This window comes from Maylandia zebra, linkage group LG7 (genome assembly GCF_041146795.1).
Source record: "Maylandia zebra isolate NMK-2024a linkage group LG7, Mzebra_GT3a, whole genome shotgun sequence".
Classification (NCBI taxonomy): domain Eukaryota; kingdom Metazoa; phylum Chordata; class Actinopteri; order Cichliformes; family Cichlidae; genus Maylandia; species Maylandia zebra.
This window is the reverse complement of record NC_135173.1, coordinates 25,857,450-25,882,262: the sequence shown is the minus strand read 5'-3', so window position 1 is coordinate 25,882,262 and position 24,813 is coordinate 25,857,450. Positions and strand designations below refer to the sequence as shown.

Below are 24,813 nucleotides of genomic sequence, written 5' to 3'. Positions count from 1 at the left end.
AGGATAACAGATAACATCATTACACTTCTTGCCCTTAAACCGCCTCCCTAAAGCAAACAACACACAAAGAGACAGGGCACACATTCCCTGTGTGAAAGGACCTGTTTGTTTGTTTTGAACCACCAGAAAAACACGCCACGTTTAGTCTCAAAGAACATTTGCTAGAACCATTTTCCAACCGATTATGCAATTGGAGAAGTTACAGGAAAGTAAGAGCAACAGTTTCTGTTTAGTTTCAGCTGGCAGGACAAGAAGAGGTTAAACTTACTTAATTTACTTTCTCTCTTAAAGGAGAAAAAATGGTATCATTTTAACAGCAACTGCAATGAAACCCAAGCCGTGAGACTGTTATCCAAGTGCACTATGAGAGTGGATCAGAGGATCAGTAAGTTCACATCGTCGGAAACCACGCTGGGTAGTTTATGCGGTCAGCACTGTTACTTCAGACAGGACTGAATTATTCTGGCTGCAACATGAAAACTTTGCTAAGACAGCAAAACACTCGCCAAGAAGTTTTTTTCCCTTTCTCTCGCCTGTGCTTTACATTGAAGATCTTCATCTTTTTGCTGGGAAGTGAAGCAAAACTGTCCATCCCATTCAGTAACATCATCCATAAAAACACTCTGACTTACAATGTGAAATAGTTTGAATGTCATTTTGCAGTGAACCACAGTGTAACTGCACTGGCACTTCGGTGAGATGTCCTAAATGAAATTATATAATCTCAGCTGCACACATTGTGGACAAAGTCATTTTAATAACCTGTAGCGTAATGCATGGATAGCGTAATGTCTGCATGGGTAAGTCAGAGCAGTCACAACAATGTAGAGGGTAAGTGGATAGCCACATTTCACTTTCTGATGATGACATTTACTTGGACCCAGGCAGACCCTCAAATACTCTCAAATGCAGGAAGTATAACACTAAGGCCATGTGGACTGGTAGAAAAAAAGTGCATTTAACCTTAATGATTACATTGTACAGCTTCCCTCTGTTCAAATATGATCCTCTTGTTCAGGTGATATAATATATGAGCTATAAAATGTCATTTATCAAGAGTCTAATGGGCCAGATTAGTCAGTAGAAATGTCACTGTAACTCAAACCAGTCCCTTGCCTTTGACTTATGACCTGGATGACATTTTATATACATTTAACAACTTCTTAAGGCTTTTATAATTGAGATACATCAATTTTAGCAATTTTAAAGGGCCACAGACAGCGTGGTGAAAGACGTGTGTGGAGGTGTTGTATAATTTAAAACACCTCCAGGCTTTCACTGTAAAGTGGTGCGTGTGTGTACGTGTATGTGTGTGTGTATCACTTTCGTGCAATAAGTGGAATAAAACCTGACGGAGGTACGGTGAGCCAGAGCATCCTAAAGGCTTTGCTTCTGCTACTGTGCATGAGTCAGAGGTTGCAGCTGGATCCTGCAGATCAGACTGTGGATTTTCCATTTCCTTTCTTCTCATGTCTGTCTGAAACTTTAGCTTTTTACTATTGTGGAGAAATCTTTTTTTCTTCTAAGAGGTTTGTGGAAGCGTGGGTATGCATAATGGCAATACCATGCATGTGATAGTGAGGCACTGGAATGTTTATTTTTCTCCATTTCGCCTGCTGCTGTTCATCATGTGATTTAATGCGGCCCAGGATATGAGAAGCCTCAAGACCTAAACTCAGAAACGTAAATTAGGAACCAAAAGGTTTACATGACATATTCATGTTTACATTTTCATGATTTTTTGAAAAAACCACATAGCTTTAAACAGTGGCTTTTTTCTATTATGTTGAATTGACGTTTGAACTGATGTACAAAAACAAGGAAGGAGAGGTGGCCATCTCCAAAGTATCATCCTCTCTAGACTGTATTTTTCAAACCAGTGGAAAACCAAATTTCAAACTTGCATTTCTTCATCTACTTAAATATAGATTCACTGACAACTCTCATTTTAATGTTTAAATCCGAATTGTACTTACCACATGGAAGGTCTCAGTATTCTGACCAATGGAGACAAGCATCATGGGTTGAAGGCCGGACTTGAGGAAAAAACCGTGAGCCGACACTGTGCAGCCTCCGCTACAGTGAGGTGGGAGAGAAAGGATATTAGCATTAGCATCAGAAGGGGAAACAGTAGAATCCTACAGGGAGTGACCAGCTGTTAGCGTTAGCAGTTTAGCCACTCATCACCTCCCACTCATTTCCTACTGCTGTAAAAACTAAAGCATTAATCGGCAGTCGAAACGCCAACTCACTCTTTCGTACTTCATCTTGGGTCAAGAAATATATGTCTCAGCTTATATTCAGAGGAAATTTGCTGAGACTGCAAACTGATATCCAAAATAAATACAATTCCACTTACAAAAAAAGGTGGGATGCTCGGTAAAATTTAAATAATAACAGGATGCACTGATTTACAAATCCCAAACATATTTTATTCACAATAGAAGATAGAAAAGGAGAAAACGTGAGAGGAATGTTTTACCATTTCTGTCAGATTGAGGATTCTAGCTGTCCTGTGTTTGCTTTGTTGTACTTTTTGTTTTATTAATTCTCCAAATGTTTTCAGTAGGGGAAGGGTTTGGACTGCAGGTAGACTGTTTCCATACCCATACTCTTCTGCTATGAAGCCATACTGTTCAAATAGATGCAGTATACATTTTACTGTTGTCTTGCTGAAATAAGCAAGATGTTCCCTGAAAAAAAACATTGTCTAAATGGGAGCATGAATTGCTCTAAAACCTGTATATACCTTTCAGCATTGTTTGGTGCCTTACCAGATGTGCATGCTGCCAATTCAGTAGGCAGCTGCTCCACCTAACCATCAGGCATTTAAACTGAGGAATTATAACAATCCTCTTGGTCTGGCTCATGTTTCCAAAAGGAATTTGAAATTTTGATTCATGTGACCACAGAATTTTTTTTCCCACTTTGCCTCAGTCTATTTTAAATGAGCTTTGGCCCAAGATAGCAGCCTTTCTGGATCATGTTCATATATGGCTTCTTCTCTGTATCACTGTGTCGCTATCACGACATGGTGGTGAACTTTGTTCACAGACAGTGTTTTCTGTAAGTGTTCCTGAGCCCATGCAGTGACACCACTGCATCACTTATCACAATTGAAGGTGTAGTATTTTGCAGATGGGTGAAACCCTGCCCGTCTACACTTCTAAGAAACTCTTCCAAGCTCTAAGATGCTCTTTTATACCCAATTATGATAATGACCTATTGCCAACAGACCTAATTAGATGCCAAATTATTGTATTGTATTACTATAGAGTATTTATCTTACAATACAAAGCCCCTTGAGGTGACTGTCGTTGTGATTTTAAGCTATATGAATAAAACTGACAACTGCAGTTGTTTCTTTTTAGCACCACTTACATTTCCAGCCTTTTGTTGCTCCCATTGCAACCTTTTTAAGACATGTTGCTGCCCTCGAATTCAAAGTGAGCTAATATTTTTTGTGAAATAGTAAAATGCCTCAGTTTAAACAGCTGAAATGTTTTCTATGCCCTACTGTGAATAAAATATGGATTTATGAGATTTGTAAATCATTGCTTCCCACCTTTTTTTTTTTTTTTTTTTTAAAGAAATGGGCTTAAATATGTAGTAAGCAGTTCAACTCTGGCCATCACACAGATGTGGCTATAAATGATATCAGAATTCATTATGAATCATTTGAATGACTGTTTTAGATATGAAAAAGGTTTTTTTGTTGAAAAGTTCGTCAGAGCCTAGGAAGAGTAGCTACAGCTATCGCAGGGGCCAATGGGGATCTTAATAAACTAAACTCTAACCTCACAAAGGAGCGTGAGGGCTGGATGTTGTTGATGATCGGGTCTTGGTTGTAGGTGAACTGCATAGGGGCGCGGCGCTCCACCGAATCCACTGTCAGCTTCACAGTTTGGCTTGAGAGAACCGCATATGGTGGCGTCTTACAAGTCACCATGTTGGATGACCAGCTGATGGTGGTGATAAAGATGAGGTCAGGGTGAGTGAGTAAAAACAAATGATGTATTGGGTTTTTTTAGTATGTACAATGGTAAGCATTGTCCAAGAGGCTATTCATGCATTTTTCTCATCGGTCCTGCAGGTAATTCTGCTTGTAGAGCAGAAAAAAGTATAGAATGAGGACAAGAGCAAGAAAAACAAGAGATAATGAAAAAAGATCATTTAATTTTATTAGCCTTTCTGCAAAGGCTAATGCTAGGCAAAAAAAGTCTCCCTAAAATGAAAGTAATGCTAAGGCACAATAAACACTTGTATATTCTTTTCTGATGACATGAAAAAAAAAAAACCCTCCCCAAAAGCCCACAACTAAAAAAGCTAACTTGAAATTATCCATACAGACAATATATCTGTGTAAGCCAAACAGAAAACAAAGGTAGCATTAAGAAAAAAAGAGTGATCGTACCTCTGAACGTTGCAGATTGCATTCCCTATTGTCACCTCTCGCTTGCTTCCCGTATCCAGGTTTGCTCCTGTAATGGTCAGCATGGTGTTTCCTGACTTTGGCCCAAATGTTGGGAAGATGTCACTGATCACAGGGTCCTACAGGTAGAGAAGGAGACAACCACCGACTTTTTTTAAATCTGGCATTGACATTAACATTAACATGTGGTATGAACACTACTGGACTACAAAGTAAAGGTATGAACGTACCCAGGATTTATGAAGAACACATGGAGATTTTAGTGCTCACGATATCAGATTTTCAGATTTATCTAGCTATCAGATCTTCTTCCATGTTGCTGCAATATCAACTGAATGGTGTTATTAATGATGGAGGGTAAACTAAATATTTACAAGAGCTGGGTTTTCTCCATATTTATCATATATCATGTTGAAAGAGGAGCTCTGAGTTTGGGCTCAGGATTTTGACATTGCTACTTTGAAAATTAGGCTTAAAATTTTCCTTTTTGATAAAGCCTATAAGTTAAGCCTGGCTCAGGTGGCCCTGAATCCTCACTTAATTACGCAGCAATAGGCCTAGGCTGCTGGGGGCTTCCCATGTTGCACTGAGCACTACTTTTTCTCAGATCTTTTCACTCACCATGCATATGCGTTATTCATTTCTCTGTGTCCACAGTGTGTTTTTTGTCCTGTCTCCTGCCCCTAAACCCCAAGCAGTTGCAGGAAATAGATGCCCTCCCTGAGCCTGCTGGAGATTTCTTCCTGTTAAAAGAGAGTTTTTCCTTCCCACTGTTGCCAAGTACTCGCTCATAGTCGTCTGATTGTTGGGGGTTTCTTTGTATTACTGTTGGGTCTCTACCTTACATATGAATTTATTTATCGTGAATATGAGTAATATTACAATTACATAAATTATTATTTTCAATATATCAAGTACTTGTTCATGTGATCATCAGTGATGGATTTCTGAGGCGGTTTGGAAAACTTGAGAGCAAGTTAACTTTCTAGCAGTGTACAAGAAGTTCGGTTGATATTTTAGGACAGCTTACTTGTCTGACATTTCTCACCCCAGGGAAATTAAGCAGTGATGCACCAGTTCATAAGAGTGCAGTTATCACTACCCATTTGTTTTGCACAAGGCTGTAGCCCAAGATGCATTTTAATAACGGGTATGTATAAAGTTTGTTACCCACTCTGTGGGTAAAAAATATATAGTTTTTGAAACTGACTCTAAGAATCGTAGGAACCGAAGAATTACAAATCAATCCTAAACAGTTTTAAACAGCAGCTTTACCATCATCAAGTACACTTGGTAACATGTGATATCACCATGTTCCATTTTTACATGTCAAGAATCAGTTGTAAAGTACTGAGATTTTCAAAACAGTGATACCAAAAAGAAGGAGAAAAGTAGTCTTACCACAAAATTGAAACCCTTGAACTTGGTCACATTTTGGCCACTGGTGACCTTCACAACGTCTCCTGATGGGGTGAGGTTCCCATTAAACACTGGGGAACAGTGCATCTCAGTCCACCTATAGCCAACCCCCCCCAAACAACACATAGATCAGGCATTATACCCTGCCAAGCCAGCCGGCATTTAGCTTAATTCAATGATCATCCACTGCCTTGCAGGAATGCACAAAGACACAATTTTCATGGGATTGTGTGGGCAGTGTTTTTATTTTCCCCCCAATTTGTAATGAGGTTGTTTGTAGCAAAAGGGTTCTTCTGAATGGGACATGGCCCCAGTGGATTTGGGAAAGCGGAAAGTCTGCATTCAGCGATTTTTCCCAGCAATTTTTCAGTTAAGGGAGTCATGTGTTGAATGTTGCAGGCTGCAAAAGAGTTAAGGGTGGGGGTGTTTGGGGCTTCTTAACATTCTTCCTTCAACACAATAACCCCTAATAAATGTGCTCTCCCCCTATAGGACACCAGTGTAGTGGTCCCTTTGTTTCATAAACACTCACCACTTAACATACACTCTGGCTCTCCCTTTTCCTCTAAAAGGTGGCTTTTCAGATACTGTGCAGAACCAGTGCTGTTTGAATACGTCACAGCAGGCCAGTGCAACTTGCACAAAACACATGCACAACATTTATTAACACTCCCATCCCCAAAAAACACTCTTTACCAAAACACAAGCATACCTGTTGGAGTTTTCTTGCCTGGACAGTTTACAGGAAGCCCCTGCCACCTCCACGGTTACCATGGAAGCCTTGAAGTTCTCTGTCTTGTCGAAACCAAAGTTCTTGCCACAAATCGTCACTACAGTAGAGCCTCGTATTGGTCCAGAGGCTGGACTAACCTAATGCATTCATAAAGAACATATTTTAAACAATCCCTTTGACATTTTTCTTCCCATAAAATTGAGATGTGGACCCTGAACTTAACAGACATGTGCAATACTACAAATATGTTCTGAGATGAGATGTAGAAAGTAAAGAAGTGTGCAGTTGAATTCTGAACTTAATTTTCTCCATTTCTAAAAACTGCTCAATACCAAGCTTTTTCAACTAACTGGTTTCCTTCTTAGAAAAAAAACAAAATAAACACACACACACACACACACACACACACACACACACACACACACACACACACACACACACACACACACACACACACACACACTTTGAGCACATGATGCAGAAGAGTAAGTAACAACACTTAGAAGGTAACAACCAGGCAACGACTGCTGTGCAAGAAACATCCACTCAGCTTTTCTGGATTGAGGCCGACCCTCAAGCAAGACCTTCAAGCACAAAAGGTGCTTTTAGAGGTACATTTAGGGCAATGGAGGTCAGCTGCCATTTTTGTGTGTGTGTGCGTTTAAATGAAGGCAGAGTAGCAGCATGGAGTGTAGCATTAAAGTCAGAGAGAATGGAATCCAGCTGAGCTTAGTTGAGTCTGACAATGCCAGAGCAGAGTTTAGTAGTTCAGTGCAGCTGTAAAACGTTTGCCTCTCAGGAAGCACCTTAACCTTCGTAAGTACTATACAAATACAGTGCAAACACGTGCAGATGAAAGGCTCAACAGACAGGTTACATGAACAGTATTTGGCAGGAGAAGAGTAAGAGACAGTCTGTGTAAGGTATGAACACAGCATGGTGTGATTGTATGATACATGGTTAAGGAAACACAGTCAGGAGAAGTTACTTAAGTTTGCTTTTTATTTCAGAACCACTGAAGAACATATAGAAGAAACCTAAAAACTGAAATATCAATGAGCTTTAATAGCGCTCATTTTGGATGACCAAATCATGCCTGTGGCTAATGATGAACACGCAAAACATGCACAACCTTTGTGTACTGTGGTTACCTTGGTAATCTCAGGTGTGCAGTAGTCCTGGGTCCAGATGGAGGAGGTGCACTCGCTTGCTCTTGTACAGCGTCCATCACACCAGCCACATTCTGTCACTCTTGACGACAACAAACACGAAATGCATGTGGTCAGCTGACCACAGCCGGGGCCAATTAAAGGGACCTTAGTGATCTAGGTGGGCAGAATTCAGAACAAAAGAACTTAATATAAAAACAAACAAACAAAAAAGGCACAGGCGCATTCCATAATTAGTGGTTTACCTTGTTTCCTGTGGCCATCAGAATGGCTCCATCTGAATGGTCAGCATCGAGCAGTGCTACACTGGCGGTGACAGGTCTCGAGTCCAGGTGGATGTTGACATGGGGAGAGGCAAATCGGGAGAACAACACCTAAAAGAGGGAAACATTACTGCAGTTATCCTAAAGGGGTTTCAGTTCATACCGATGTCTGTCATATACTTACATGCCTGTGACAGAGTAAAAATATAAGTATGAATATTTTATAAAGACGTGCTAAAATAGTATGGGCATATTTGTTGGTACCAATAAAGCAACTATTAATCCTGGCATAATATTCACGTTTTAAACAAAGTTTAATTCAATTCAATTTTATCTTTATAGTACTAAATCGCAATAATAGTCACCTCAATGTGTTTTATACTGTAAGGCAAAGACTCTACAATAATAATCTAACAAAGTAACAAAGTATTTAATCTTAATTATCAACACAGGTGTCTTTGAGCTTTTCATCAGACATTCAGCTTACTTTGGCTGTTGCTTAATCAGGTATCACTGTATGCAACATACTGAACATTAACCAGAGAAAGCAAAGGAGACAGCTGTCTGTGGATCTCCGACAGAAGATTATAGATATTAAAGGTTAAGACTATCTCCAGAGGTTTTGTGCTCCTGTGACCACGGTTGCCAATTTTCTTACAAAATATAAGCCAACCTTCCAGGATGTGTACAGAAGGAGAATTACAACCCGGGTTCATCAGAAGTGATAGTGTGGATGGTAGAAGAAGAGTAAAGAAAGCCATTCAAAATCTTGTCACTATCTGATCACCCCATCCTCTGCATGTTAAACAATAACGGGTTCCATGGAAGACGAACCAAGCGGGCTCCTCTACTGACGGAAAAATACAAAAAAGTGAAACTGCATGTTGACAAACCCCAAATTCCTTTGGACTGAGGTAAAAGTGGTGATTTTTTTTTTCTATCAGCTTTAACAAAGGACACCTAGTGTACCTACTGTGAACATGGAGCGTCAGAAAGCTTAGCCCCAGGTTGTGGGTCCTAAAACAGGATAAGGACCCACAACAGAAAGCTAAAAGCACTCAAGAATGGCTGGAAAATAAACACTGGACTACTTAAATGGCCCTCCATGAGCCAGGATCTTAATCTTCTATTGAACATCCATGGGAACAGCTGAAAATATGCAGTGTGGAGACACTACACTGGGCAAGACACTTTACCCTACTGCCTACTGGAGTTGGCCAGAGGGGCCTCGCTTCTGTCAGTCTGCCCCAGGGCAGCTGTGGCTACAACTGTAGCTGCCTCCACCAGTGTGTGAATGTGAGAGTGAATGAATAGTGGAATTGTAAAGTGCTTTGGGTGCCTTGAAACGCGCTATATAAATGCAATCCATTATTATTATTATTATTATTATTATTATTATCATCATCATTATGGCGTGTTTGCATTTCTTTAATTGTATCAAATATTTAACTGAATCAGAAATCAAAAATAAAGTCAGATATGTGTTAAATATGGAATAAACAACACGAGATGGCAGTTACAAGTCATTTCAGAGATGGTACCAACCAATTTGTTCACGTCTGTATAACGACAACATCATCATCACAGTCCCAACTCTGGTACTGCTTATATAATCTGAAACTGACTGCAACATGTATCAGAAGAAGAAGCCACCCGGAGACGATTATCAAACAAAAATGTAGCCATTCAAAATGATCTAGTAACAAGAGTACTACTTTCTAAGAGAAGATAGAAACAGGACTTAAGCAGTTCTCTCTCTTTTTAAAAAAAACAAATGTACAACAATACATTGCGTTAGCACCCAACACACACCTCCCACCACTAGCCAACCCCCATTTTTTAAGCAATCAGCACTCAAGTCAGATCAGGACACCTGATAAGTAGGTGGAGGTGGAGTTATTTTCCTTTGTCACCTCTGTTTTTCATTATTGCTATATTTATTCATAACAGGGGAAACTTGGGAAACATTATATGAACAATAGCAACGCTGGAAGATTGACTTTTTATTGACATGAAGGAAAACGATCCAGAATGTGTCATCTTTCCTGAGGCAATTCTTCATTGGATTTTGGCTCACTTTAAAAGATCTATTGTGCAAAGCAGAGTTGACACACACACTCTATGTATACTCGAAATTTCCAAAACAGGAACTTCACATGTGTAACCAATGGCAATTATAATCTGTCTTAACCTAATATACCAATGGGAATGGACTCAATATAAATGTTATTAGCTAATTTCAGAAAATCTAAATGGCTGGACAATTATTTATAGCAGTTTGCAATATAATTACCAACACAACATGTGTTAAAATAAATGGAATGCCACATTTCCCCAATTGATTGTTTCGGTTGAGAAAAAAAAAAAAACCCAGCCCAACAAACACCATTATACATTTTGATATTTTCTCTAAGAGCTACGTGTCTGGAACATTATTTAGTAAACAAAACGGCCGAGTACCCGTTTCACTAAGCCTATGCAAAACACAATATCCACAAAAGAGTCTTAAATTAACTCCAAAGGTTTATCATTAACATGATTTATGTGTATTCAAACACTAACAATGACACAGTAATGAAACTATAGAAATCCGTGAATGGAGTGGGAAGTTTGCTTACAACAGCTGGACTCTGAAAAAACATGGTGTCCTCATACTGAAGCTGGCATTTTTTCATCTCCTGAAAAACTTTAGTGACCATTTGATCTAAATGTCTCAGATTTGTCTTTTAGCCACATTTTGATAGTCTGGCAGTACTTCATGTACCCTGCCTTTGTACCAAGGCACTTTTTTCTACCCTTAACATTCCTCAGGGATTTTGGAGATTTGGCAGATTTGTCGGCAGCACATCCGAGAGACAAATCTTCTGTCCCAGCACATCCCAAAGGTATTCTTTTGGGTTGAGATCTGGTGACGGTAAAGACCACTGTGAGTACAGTGAACTCACTGCCATGTTAAAGTAACCAGTTTGACTAATGTTTGAGCTTTGTCACACAGAAGGAGCCCATCAGAATATCTACATACTTAGGTTGGCAGTGGGCTTTGAAAAATGCTCACTTAGTAATAAGGGGGCCAAAGTCTGCCGCCTTTATACCACCATGAATATCACCAATAACTGGCGATACAAGCAAGATGGATCCATGCTCTCATATTGTTTATGTCAAAACCTGACCCTATCAACCTGATAAGATAAGAGACTTATCAAACAAGGCAACATTTTTTCAGTCTTCTATTATTCATTTTGCTGAACCTGTGTCAACTGTATCCTCAGTTTTGTGTTCTTAGTTCTTAGTTGTTATTAATCTCTGCGTCTCTTCCACAGCATGTCTTTTGTCCCATTTTCCTCTCCTCGCCCCCAACTGCCCTTCGCTGAGGCTGGTTCTGCTGGAGATTTCTTCCTGTAAAAAGTGAGTTTTTCCTTCCCACTGTCGCCAAAACACATATAGGGGGGTCATCTGATTGTTGGGGTTTTCTCTGTGTTATCGTAGCTTTACCTCACAATATAAAGCACCTTTAGGCAGCTGTTTGCCTGAATTGAAGTGAAATAAATGTAATGGGTTGCTGAAATGTGACTGGCTGATTAGATATGAACATACCATGTACCTAATAAAGTGGCCAGTCAGTGTATGACACCCCACTGCTGTGAATGCACAGTTTTCCAAACGTGGGAAGCCAGGGGATTTTACAGATCCTTCCAGTGCTTTCAGGTGCTGCGGCCATAACCTCCAAAAGGTGATGGATGGTTAGAATTAATGCTTTTGACACTTTTGACAATCAGTTAGCTTGATGCTTGCAATACAATTTACTGTACTTACATGCAATACATGACCACATGTCATCAAATATGAACAGAGCTTCAAGAAATGATCGAAAGCACATCAATTTTCCCCACACACGTGCACACGCACCCAACACCTGGAACACCATTCATCACTTGTGGTTATGCTGCAATTACAGACCTCGCAGCAAGCTGCACAGAACAGGGTCTCTAATAGGGTGTGCGGTTACACCAGTGCCATTAAACCTTTTAAATAATACACTCACCCACCTACACACATTTTTTTCCACATCAACTCTGCAACACTATTTATACTCAAAAAAGAGAGTTGTGGTATTGGAAACACAACAAATCATGTCCAGCATATCTCCAACACACTGACAGGGCCCTGCAGGAACAAGGGCTGCGTTATAGCTGTCATTTCTGGTTCAGTACAAAAAAAGTTACACAATGCACTATTACACAGTTGCTTTGCATTTACACTGTTGATATCCAGACCTGGTTCAGTTGAAGCGCTCACACAGAAACACTGTTACCTCTATCAATCTGGACCTGACATGTAATGACTGGCTAACCATACTTTGTTGCCTCGTTTGAGTTTGGTAAGAGTCCCTCAATGAGAAGTTACTGCAAAACGAGAAAACAGAAACATGAATAAATCAGTAAATCTTCTGTCCGTTTGTGTGGGTCAGTGTCCTGTAAATCCCTACAGTTCTGTGCATTGTAAATTTTAAATGTGATTTTGTTGGTTGGCTGATACACGGCTTGCCCTCACCCTCACCCTCAGAAATGTCTGGTTTTCCTGCATCATTCTTCCCACTGTTTGGGCCTCATGATCAACATTAGCTTTGTATCATTGAATATAATAGGTAGCTTTCCTCTGGGGACAAGGCCATACAAGAGGAATCTCTCTGGAGGGAATGGCGGCGTAAATTACAGCTTATTGTATTAAGCAGGCAGGGGGGAAATTTGGCCTATAAACACAGCTACTGTGTTATTCCCACAGTGGCCTAACTGAAGTCGAGGGAAACACTTCCTGAGCCAGAATGGAGTCCATCGGGGTGAACAACACTCTTTCTTTCACTGCCTCTACCCTATGCTCCCTCTCACCTTGTCCATTGGGAACAACCAGGAAACCGAAATACATGAAAAGTTGACATATTCTTTCTACCGCACTAACAATGAAATGAACTGCTATAGCAAAGACGACCACCTCTCACAGCTTCTTGTCTTGTTGTTGCATAGCTTGGGCTGAGACTGACCAGGTGGCCAGAAGGTCATCAGTTCAAATGTACGCCTTCCCAGTTTAGGACTAGAAAAGCTAATGAGCCAATGAGCCAACAAAATTTTCATGGTAAACACAAAGTGGTTAGAATAGATAAACGGTGAAGTGGGACTACAGTGGTTTGGTTCCAGGTGGAGACACAACCTTTTGTGGTTTTGTTAGGAATAACATCTGAGATACCTGATTTTATGACCCCTTGTGACAAAGGAGCAACTGAAATAGCTTTGAAGTAGTTTGTGTCAAAATCAAGTGCATCTAAAATTCATAAGCAATGTTTGCACCCATACATTTCCCACCTTTGTGACTAGAAAACCAGAGTTTCCCTCGATGTTTTATAGGGAAGGTGCTTCTTCTGCTAAAAAATTGATTGATGGAAATTTTTAACCCACAGCAAGCAAGACTGTTGCACTCAACGGGTTAAAAGTAGGTAAAAGCATGAATGAGAGAAGATCAATCCAAAAAGCAAAAGGTTTACTCATCATTTTTTTATGATCTTACAATATCTTCCTAATGATTTTCACTAAGTTTTCTTTGTTCATTTGGATTTCATGCCTTGGAAATATCTTTTAACCACTATTCCTGATCAGCGTCTTTCCCTCCTGACTGTTGACTTTAATGTCCCTCTTTGGTCCGTTTTTAGAAAAAGATATTTGTACGCAATAACAAATGAAATGGCGAGCTTTGCAGTGCAATACAGCTGGTCTCCTCTTCAGACTTTTAGCTAAAACAATGAACCACATCCAATTCAGGCAGCCACAAAAACGCAAAAACAGAACTGAAGGAGGGGCTGGAGTGGTGGTGTTTGACGGTACAGAAACGCATAGCAACAGCTGCACGGGACGCTCAGGGAGTAGAAATGTGGCGTGTGAGAGAACGTGTCAGTGAAACTCGCCGTTCACCATCAACGTGTCGTTCGACTTGTAAACCCCCCTCACGCCCCACTACCATCGTCTCTACCCTTCCTCCATCCTGCGCTGCCTTTCCGTGCAGCTGTCAGCCCTTTTTTCCACATCTTTCTTGCTGTTCTTTTCCATGCGTCTTCTCATTCTTGTGTTTCAAAAACACGTGAGGTAATTTAGTGTTTACTTTATGCATTTCATTCCATTTGCCACAGTTTTTTGTTTTTATTATTTTTTACAGACACACCAATGCACCACTTGCTGCACTTGCTGTATTTTCAGCTGCAACCCTTGCATGCATAGTTTTATTGTCCGAGTAAATGACTTCAGCACCACAAGAAAACTGAAAGTAGCTGCAGATGGTGAGTCACAGTCCAAGATGCAGCTACACAGGCTTGTCATATTGACTTAATTAAACTGAAAGCCAAAATGTTATGTTTTACCTTGATAATCCGCCCTTGCATGACTCTAATTAGCTAAAGTACCTCTTACAGGCTAAATATTCATTTGAACTTCAGGTGCATTGGAATTAAATACTAAATGACTGCATGTGGTATTTATTAGTCTTAAATGTGATTCCTTTTAAACTTGTGTTTTTGTACTTTTCTATCAAGGCTTAAAGTTACGTTGTATGCATTGTGTATGCATTACCAGAGTAGCGACCTCTTTGAGGTGTGTAGCCACAAAAGTACTGTTAATTTTTTGTGTTTTTATTGCTGCTAGCTGTGCTTATAAGGTATGATTTTGAAAGTATATTTAACATAATTCTCTGAATTCTCAGAGAAAGTTTTAGCTTCTAGTTTGTTAGATCACAGTCTAGTATTAATTTATTGATATTTCATATTTTACAAATTTTCCGTAATATGTGTAACATGGAGATTGTGGAAACTACTTGCTAACCAGTGTAGCTAGCATTAGCTGATAGTTTAGCCCTGCTGTTCAAATATGGCCATTTCTGGCTTAAAAACATCTGGCTCTATAATTCAAATCACACATCCTTTAAGAAAATTAAATTAATAAACTGAGGACCTTGAAATTCTGCCTTTCTTTTATAAAGTCATCCAATAACATCCTTAAAAAGAATGACCAGAGGCGTGGAATCTACTGCTGGTCTGAGCACTAATAGCCTAAATAGGGACGGTATTTGCTCAGATGACTAGTTAGAACATAGAGTTCTTTGAAAGCTCACTGAGCATAGTTCAAAGGTAAGCAAACTGTGAAAAACTGGAAGATTCTGGAGCTTGCTGATAGTTTCCCCTAACCTGCTTCTAGTTAAGACACCTGGACTTGTTTTCTCTACTGTGTCTCCTGCAGGACACTTTCACCCGACATCGATCAACATCCTGGCACATTTACATGAACAGTGAGATAGGGAAACTGCTTTAAGATTATAAATGCAGGCCTGTAGAATACATTGCATGCATTTGACAGGCAAATTAAGACACTGACGGTGACTTGTTTACCTGTATTTGACGTCCATCAGCAGTTCCTAGGTATACCACAGCACGACCGTGGACTGGCACCACAGTAATTGAGGTCACCAAGGTGTTTGTCAAGTCTTTGTGCCAGTATTCTAACCTCTGGTATAACTGGGTCACCTGTAGGCGATATGTGCTCTCTTTTCCTTCGTGGATTCCTTCATGGGGGTCGCAGTCATCTGATGAAGTCTGCAAAGAAACCACAGGAGTCAGTGGGAGAAAATTTCCTCTAGCGTGCCACAATAATAATAATATACATGGACATAATAGTGGAGAAAGTACTTTTTGCTGTGGTTAGAGACATGATACTGATAGGATATATGATGTAGCCAAGAAATGTCAAATACCAGTGTGGTCATGTTCAACAATGAAAAACATCCGATATGGAACATATAATTAAAATCAGTAAACTTGGATAAGAATGAAAAATATGGCATAACCATAAAAATCTGATTACCAGAAAAATAAAACAATATACTTTTAAGCGAGATCTGATCTCTTTGTCCAAACAGATTCTAAAAAACGACTTGTTATATAATATCATGTTGAGCTATCTTATTTCATTTCTGTTCAGTTGGGGGAGGGTCAGGAGCCAAAACCTCCTAAGCCCACTCTTAGCTACTCTTTCATCAAACCGAGCTCGTAATGGAGGTCTCAGTGTGATAGTACCTCTAGGGCAAGTACATGCTTTGTTGAACAGAGGTTTGAGGACTGGAAGATTTCATGGGAAACAGCGAGGAGATATTCATGCTGTTTTTCATTCCATGTGCAGTTTTTTCTCCCTCCAACTGGGAAACCCCACTTTTTCTCGCTTTCTCCACCCTCCTCCTGTTTTTCTTTGTCCTCGTGAGTTTAGAACCAAAATCTGTTACTCTCTTAGTTTGCAAATGCTGCTGGGTTGTTCACATTGTTGTGTCTGGAGCCTCTGGAGCATACAGTGAAAGCACGGACTGAAGCCAGAGTTGGATTCAGGGTCTTTTCTCTTTCAATAACCACCCCCCTCCTCTTACTGCCCAGCGCTGCTCTCACTGTTCGGACTCTTGTGTTTAGTCATGGCCTTCTGTCCTAGCCTCGGGTTTCATTAATTATTAATGACCCAGAGAGTGGCGGGCCTCTTGTGGCTCTTAAGGTCCTTGACCTGGCTGCTTGACCAGACCTCCACTTTCTGTTGTCTTCTCAACTTCAGTGGTTGACAACCTTTTCTTTGTAGTCACAAAAATGGGCAGGCCGTACAAGCAGAATGATTGCTGAAACTTGTAGACAGTCTCAGTGCCTCGGTGTGTACAGCCCTAACAGTTAACGTCTACCACTTAATGCCACACAGAAATGTTCATGACTTTGGTAGTGACCATTTATTGTGCACAAAAGGGCAAAAATTTAATTGGCTGCCTCCAAAACTGCTAATCACTTACAGGCTCATTATCCTTTTCTGGTTCTATCTAAAGTAAGCTTGGGTTGTTATTTGCGGTGTGTGTGAAATATGCTGCATCATTTGTTTAGTGTCAAGCTTTGAAACTCGGGAGAACAATGGTGAAGTAATAAATCTGAAGGTTTTTTGTTCAATTTCAGTGATGTTACTTAAACAGAGATAAACAGGACCTCACGGAGAGGAAGGCAAGGAAAGCAGAAAAACCTGGCTGACTTACAAGCATGCTGCAACAAACCTTGGTTAAATTAAATATCCAGTGGTTGCAATTACAGAGACAATGGCTAAGTCAAAACCAGCAAAAATGTGGAGGAAATTTAAAGCTGGCAGAAAGATTGGCTGTTTTTTTTTTGTTAAGTCCACAGCTGGCAGGTGATGAAGCCAGCTGATATGGATGGAATTGCGAGGCTTTAAAGAGGAACATTTTTTCAGAAATGACACTTTGCGACTGAAATTGATTTAGACTTGGATAAGTACATGGACACGTAGGACAGTAGACACACAGGACAGTGTAAGGGCTGAGGCAAGAGAAACACCTCTTCTTCAAACAAGACACAAACCTGTTTTTTATCTGTTGATGTGTATGTGTAAGAACACCTTCACAAAGTCTACCCTTCTCATACATTTGATCACAACTCCAAGCAGAACATCAATATCACTGAGCACATATGAATCGGCGAAAACTCTACCGACTTTCCTAAAACTACAGCAGATGGAGATGTCACGATCACTACAGAGATTACACCCTGCAGCTCAAAAAACAGGCCCCAGGCTGATTCTTTTCAGAGCAAACAAACAGGACTTTAGGTGTTTGTTGAAGTGGAATAGGACGTTGGGTGATAGAGCAGAAAGGGTCTGGGAGGCATCCCTGTGCTAAATTATTTTGAAAGATCAAAGCAATGAAATTGGACAGTCGAAAAGACTGTTTTGACAAGCTTCGTTTGAAGCACCGCTGCTGTTATCCTTGGCTGTTTCTTGGCACAGAGACAGAGAGTTTGCCACAGAGTCAAACAGGTTCTGCAAGAGGGTGACGTTTCCCTTAAAGTCTGATAGAGACTTAAATTAAATATTTTTATTCAGTAACTGCCAGTTAGAAGAAGTGCAATTTCAACAACTGACAGTCAAAAAAAAAGAGGAACCTCAGAGGAACTCTGCAAAGAGCACCTCACTATTTCCACAATCAAACGTCAGTATTAATAAAAGTGTTATTAATCAATGACCTTAGTAATTCTAAGTTCAAACCAACATTTTCACATTTTTCTTACATTCATCTTTTAGAAGATTTATGGTGTTGGCAAGATGTTCTACATCTTTCAAGCCATTTTGTGAACATGTCTTCCAGTCGTGTAACAGGCACCACGGGGCACATACATGAGATACTGTACACCTTTTGCTCTGTACTTAACCAGCAGTTATTGTCCCCAAAACAACGGTCCTGCGATAGGGTTTCGGCGTTGTGGAGCTCCCAGAAGCCTGGGGCACTGCTCAGGAGAGTCAAGAGAGGGGTGAAAGGTGATCCACATAGGCTTCAATGTCACTTTCATATTCTCGCTGTTGCTCCTGGGTCCAGTGTGAAGAGATACACTAATACCTGAATTATAAAGCATGGACTGGGTTACAGCCAGCAGAGGCTTTCGGTATGACAGTGTGTTCAGTGCCAATCCAGGGGAAAATGATTAAAAAAAGGTTAAAGGCACTTTTGCTAATATAAAAAAATGTAACGGTTGTTGTGGGGGTATAACACTGTGTTAGCAAACTTGCACTCATGAAATTCAGGAGGTCTGTGTCACTGCTGGCCTCTCAGCTGGCACTCTCCCTCAAATAACCTTTGACCTCTTGATCGCGTGTGCGATTGCACACTCCAGACAGCAGGGAGGTTTGGCTGTCGTTGGGGTGTGTGTGAATGCAGTTTTTCGAGAAATAGAAAGCAAATGCAACGTATGGGCCCAGAATGTCTGTGTACACGTGTGTGTATGTTTGCAGCAGGGTATTGTTGCACTTATGTTGGGACACACATTACTGTACCCCACCTGGAGTCAGTATGCACGATACTCTGCAACCTGATCTCAACAGCTGTAACAACCATGATGTGTGTGTGTGTGTGTGTGTGTGTGTGTGTGTGTGTGTGTGTGTGTGTGTGTGTGTGTGTGTTTAAAATGCACAGGTGGCTGGTACCAATATGCAGTCTGAAAGTGTGTGTTGTAGAGAAAAACATCTGCACACATAAACAGGTCCAACAGAAGACAGGGAGAATAATATGTGACGATTGTAGTGAAATGTGACCACGTCTTCTAAAAATGTGAGGCATATGTGTATTTGTCAATAACCAAATACTTAAACCACACAAGTATGGCATATTTGAGTTTTATTAATCTGAACAACCACTGCATATTTGTAGAGCTTGTGGTTATGTAGTACTCAGAATTCTTGAGCTTCCCCCATGTGCTTTGAATCAGTGTTAAACAAAAAAAACAAAAAAACATTGTTATTGTTTAATTATATATGGATAACCAAATAAAACAAACAGCAATACATTTTTCAATCAACTTCAAAATCAATTACACTGAGTTAGGAAGATGTCAATAAGCACTTATTCTAAATCTTGCAGTTGTGCCATACATGCTATAAAAGTTTAATTTTAGTTTAACAGCTGTTGCTAATGGTTATATTTTTGCAGAATTTCAATGGATAGTAAGATCAATTTGAATCTCAACTCAATGCTTTTCTAATTATTAACTTGTCTAAACACTTTGAAGAAGTATAACTTTGCCTCAGCAAACTTCCCAAACCATTTTAGTCACTTTTGTCACTTGAAACAATTACTAAAGTTGTTAATGATACTCTAATTCCTTCTCTGTGTATGGAGTATCTCTGCCCCCTGTTCTTCTTATATTTCTTTATATATTACTATACTAGTAATACTTTAATACTTTACTGTGTCTTTCAGCACAGTCTCAAGAGCATGGAGGAGATTCCAGGAGACAGATAGTTACTGTAGTGGAGCTGGACAGGGCTATAGAAGGTCCTTAACCCATCAGTAGGATTGATGTTTTGTGCAAGGAGGAATAGGATGAGCAGAGCCCAACAAAATGACCTCCCGCTGGCCACTGGTGTGACTGAAGATACTTCATGAGGGTGGTCTGAGGGCCCGACGTCCTCTAGTGGGCTCTGTGCTCACTGTGGAGCCCGAGTGGCTTTTGCAACAGAATGCCAGAATTGGCAGGTCAACTACTCTTGCCCTGTGCTTCGCTAATGAAAGCAGGCTAGCCCTGAGCACATGTGATAGATGTTAAAGCGTCTTTACGGCGCCCTTAAAATCGTTCACCATGACTGGTGATGGGTAAGTGATAGTCTGGGTCGTCTTCAGCCGAGGACCCAGGCTATCACTGGGCCTTTTTCATGTAGAGGCACACAGACCTCTACAGGCTGGAAAACAGCCATTAGGTATTGGGATGAAATCCTTGGACCCATTGTAAGACCCTACATTGGAGCAGTGCGTCCTGGGTGCCTCCAGGTGTACAACAGTGATTGATGTGCGCAAGTATGCAGGCAGTTCCTGGAGGATGAAGGAAGTGACACCACTGATTGGCCCCCCGAGCTCCCCTGACCTAAATTCAACAGAACACCTCTGGGACATTAAGTTTTGATCCATCCAACACCACCAAGTTGCACTTCAGACCATCCTGGAGCGCAGTGATGCCATGGTCCAGATGTGAGAGGTAATCCTAAGGACAACATCTGGTGTCTCATTAGGAGCATCCCCTGATGTTGTCAGGCATGCATACAAGCACTTGGGGGTCCATAAAAACTACTGAGTACCATTTGAGTAGCTGGAATAAAATCACTTTGATTTTCAGTGTATCTATGAATTCAGCCCTCTGTAGGTTGATCATTTTCATTTAAAACAATGTCAAATAATTTTTGTTCCTAACACATTCCAAAATCCATATGATACAGACATCAAGCATGGGTTTTCCCCTATTAAGAACCTATTAAGTGTTGCTTTCATTTTTTTGAGCAGTATATCGGACAACTATTCGATTTCTACAGATACAAGGATGACACTCAGGATATTAAACACGTGGCTCGCATTCCTGCTGTAAAAAGTACATTTGCAATAATTACTTGGCAACAGAAAAATTGCCAACTGGACCAATTTGACCAGCTCTGATTAACTGGGTGAGTGAAGATTCACACGTGAGTCATGTCTGGTGTCACTTCAAAATTGAACTAAGTCAGCAGGCTGTGCACTGCTGGAGAACTCATTTAACCAAAAAAATTTAAGTTGCCCGAGAGTTATCTGACAACTCCACACAGAGGAAAACGACAGTGTGGTAAGTGACAATGAGGTAATGTATTGTTTTTACACTATTCTAACTCACTATATATAGTACAAAATTACATTTCATGAACGCATTTCAGAGGCCATGCCACGCTCAGTTCATGACAATTTTTGATCCTTTGATGCGAAAGTCACTCTTATAATGAAGAAAGGGGAAAGATGGCTTGATTGTTGTCTTTATTTATCTAATATGCCAAACAAATCACCTCCTGTCCTGACTAAACTAAAAATTCTCACACAACACAGGCAGGAGGATATCATTTTCTCTGCTCAGCCAAGATAATGAAAACAAATCTTGTTTCATGGAAATGCTGAAAGTGTTTGTAAGCTACTCTTCCTCTACTATTCTCCATTAGCTGTCCCTGAGCTAAATGTTGCTCCTCATCCCCCTTTAATTCTTCTGTCCACTAACTGCCTTCCTCTTTTTTTTCTGTTTCCTTTAGTTCCCTCCACACACACAGATTCAGTTCATTCTAAATAATCTGCTGGTGTGTGTGTGTGTGTGTGTGTGTGTGTATGGTTGTGTGTGTTTTCTCCAACAAAGGAACAATGCAGCTTCCAGTCTCTCAGCCCTAGTAAATCACCTTAACTGTCTGAAACCTGGCCGGATGAATAATTATCCTGTCTCCTCTCCCTCCAGTCAAAGACTAAAATATAATCTCAGAAAACACAGCGAGGGATGATTTTTCACCTCTGTGAGACAGAGCAACTTCTTCTCCAGCATGAATCAACATATTTCTCTCCTCTTCTTCTTGGGGATTTGCACAATTCAAAATAAGGAGCAGGATGATGGACTGCTGAGTTTGAAGACTGGGAGCCAAAAGATACTTTTTCTTCTCACTGAGAATGTCTTTGATTCCACCTCTCCCGAAAGGCAATGGCACATTCTTCAGATGAGCTTTCCAGAGTTGACCTTCAAATATACGTTTTGGTCAGACTGACACAGTAGCTTCAATTACAGTAAAAAAAGGGAGATTAAAAGGGAAGCAGAGGGATCGACTTCTTAATACATTCTTGAATTCACACATACAGAAGGAGGAGGTTTTGCAATTGCTGTACGAGACCAATTTCTATAGTATTTCAGTAACAGATGGGTCGTTTTTCCCCATGCGTGACTGATATTAGGTATTGTTCCATACAGCTCTTGTCCTAGGTGTTTCATAAAAGCTTTGGATATTGGAGATACTTAACACCATATAAACTTAGGCTTTTCATGCTTGGTTTGCATTTTGTGCATGAAACATCATGTCAAACACTAACTAGACTAATCCTTTACCCTTTGACTTTTATTTGTTAAGTACTACTACAGTTTTATTGGTAGCTTATTATTCACTGCCAAAACTCCTATTCATTCAAATGGTCCACCCCCATGTTCAGAGGCTCTGGTCTCATCAGTGAGGTCTACCCCACAGTTTGTAAAGCAATGCTTTAACTAGAATCCCTGCCCACATGTCACTTTGTACTAGGGCTGCCACAAACGATTATTTTGACAGTCGACTAGTCACCGATTATTTCTGCGATTAGTCGACTAATCAGATCATGCATCCATTGGACGTAAAACATACAGCTTACTGCACCAGCATGCATCTATATAACTATCATTAGCTTACAGCTTGAAGTGTTTAAGGTATGTGCTAACTAAAAATAAAGACAAGATGATAGTTTATTAAATTTTAATGACATTTGCAGATTGTTTCGGTGGAGTTTAATAAACTCCTTGCTATCTAAAATATAACAGGACACCGGAGTAGATTCTCGAGCATCTCACACTTCTGATAATCAGTTGTCAGCTGTGTAAAAACTATAACTTTATTTCTCAGCCAAACCGATTTACTCAGGAACAAATAAAATACTAAAAAAGCCAAATAATATCATTTTTAAGTTATCTAAGTGACTTATATTACATGTTTAACCTGAGTAGCGAAAGACAGCGGTGGGTTTGAAAACAATTTTCCTGGAGTCCGGTGTTCTCACGGGCTCTATTGAGCCTTGAACCCCGGCTAGCTAACGAGCTAGTGGGTAACAGACGTCTCCGAAAACGCTGGAGCGCTTTTGAAAATATGTGTTGTCTTGATGAACTGAGCAGATATTTGAGGTTTACACAGCTACATTCTCGCCTGAAAATATGTTAAACTTTATTTTGTGACCCAAAAAGAATAATAAGAGTAATATTAAAACTAACTAGCTGCTGCCATTGTTGGAAACTGCGCTGGTCCGCGCTATGAATTCTGGGACACAGCTTCTTCTTCGGGGTTTAACGGCAGCTGGCATCCTTGTACATGCAGTGCTGCCATCTTCTGTTTCAGTCCGTTATTACACTCTTAAATACTACTACTTATTCCTGCGTCTTTTGGGATCTTACAAACCTTCAAACGACGCGTCGACTATTAAATTAGTCGACTAATCACGATTTTAATAGTCAATGTAATCGTGATTAGTCGACTAATCGTGGAAGCCCTACTTTGTACTTGACAGTTGGTCGCTAGGGGACATTTCAGGCTCCAGTTGCACAGGTAATCCTCTTCCATTTACACCACCGTGTCATATGCTAGTCAGCAGGAATCACTAACCTCAAAGTTTAGATTCATTAAATGTGATTATCCCCCACTAGCCAACAGTTACGTCCCCTGTAACTGCTACAGTATCTCAGTGATTTTCACTGACGTTACCTGGTCTTTGATAGCCACAGTATGATAGTCTCTTCCTTTGTGAATGTCCCTAGCACCCTAGCACACTATACTAGTGTCCCATCTTGGCTGTGAGGAGATTTCACAAGTAAAGTTCCCTTGAGGAGAATAGTTACAAAATAGACATTTTTCACAGATAATGTAACTTTTTTTCAGATGGTGTAACCACTAGAATCAAAACTGAGACACATATCTCAAAACCAAGAGAAATAAACTGAAACCATCAGAAAGTCTGGGTGCCTTTGCAGAAAATATGTATTTGTTAACCTTTGTCTAAATGCACTCATCATTTTATATAGCCCCCAAAGAAAATAGGGCAAGAAGTATAATGTGGGTGCATATAGATGTGAACAACTCCAAACACCCTGTCCTAATACTAGCTGACGGCGCTGTAAGTCAATGAGGAATGACAAAAGTTAATTTTAGGGTGTAAATGAGCACCACATTGCTTTTTGCTTTTTCAGCCTTGATATTAGTCACTCAAGACATTATTTTAGAGCATTAACGTCTTTCTGAGATCACATCGATCTTGAAGCTGACAGCCGAGTGGAACGATTGGTCGTATTTACTGAAGCAGCTGCCATTTCTACATGTGCTCTTAATTACAGGCATAAATACGCATGAAGGAGAGGCTGATTTATTGTCGAGATTTTTTCAGGGAGATTCGAGGAGCGCTAATCATCTACTTACATTATTTTATTAGCATTAGCGTTACCCTTTCCCACTGATTACTTCAGTCAGAGAGGCAGGCTTAAAAACAGCTTCACTGAAAATGTCAAAATATCAAGCACTTTATGCTGAGAAGGCCAACATCGGCTTTGAAGCAGGGATATGCACACAAGATTTAAAGTGACAAGTTATTCAGCCAAATATCTTTTTTTTTTCCTGAAATTCCTCCTCCCAG

General features: G+C 40.2%; 1 protein-coding gene across 2 annotated transcripts in view; it reads right to left on the bottom strand.

Annotated features, from left to right (window-relative positions):
• Positions 1 to 24,813, bottom strand: part of met (MET proto-oncogene, receptor tyrosine kinase) — a 70,121-nt gene that overhangs the window by 29,794 nt on the left and 15,514 nt on the right. For both annotated transcript variants that reach the window (XM_004556315.4, XM_004556314.4), the window contains exons 3-10: positions 15,440 to 15,643; positions 7,999 to 8,127; positions 7,736 to 7,909; positions 6,564 to 6,721; positions 5,834 to 5,948; positions 4,415 to 4,551; positions 3,798 to 3,962; positions 1,977 to 2,076 (exon numbers count right to left, since the gene is read on the bottom strand). In XM_004556315.4, the coding sequence (XP_004556372.3) occupies positions 1,977 to 2,076; positions 3,798 to 3,962; positions 4,415 to 4,551; positions 5,834 to 5,948; positions 6,564 to 6,721; positions 7,736 to 7,909; positions 7,999 to 8,127; positions 15,440 to 15,643 (1,182 nt within the window). The remainder of the gene's footprint in view (positions 1 to 1,976; positions 2,077 to 3,797; positions 3,963 to 4,414; positions 4,552 to 5,833; positions 5,949 to 6,563; positions 6,722 to 7,735; positions 7,910 to 7,998; positions 8,128 to 15,439; positions 15,644 to 24,813) is intronic.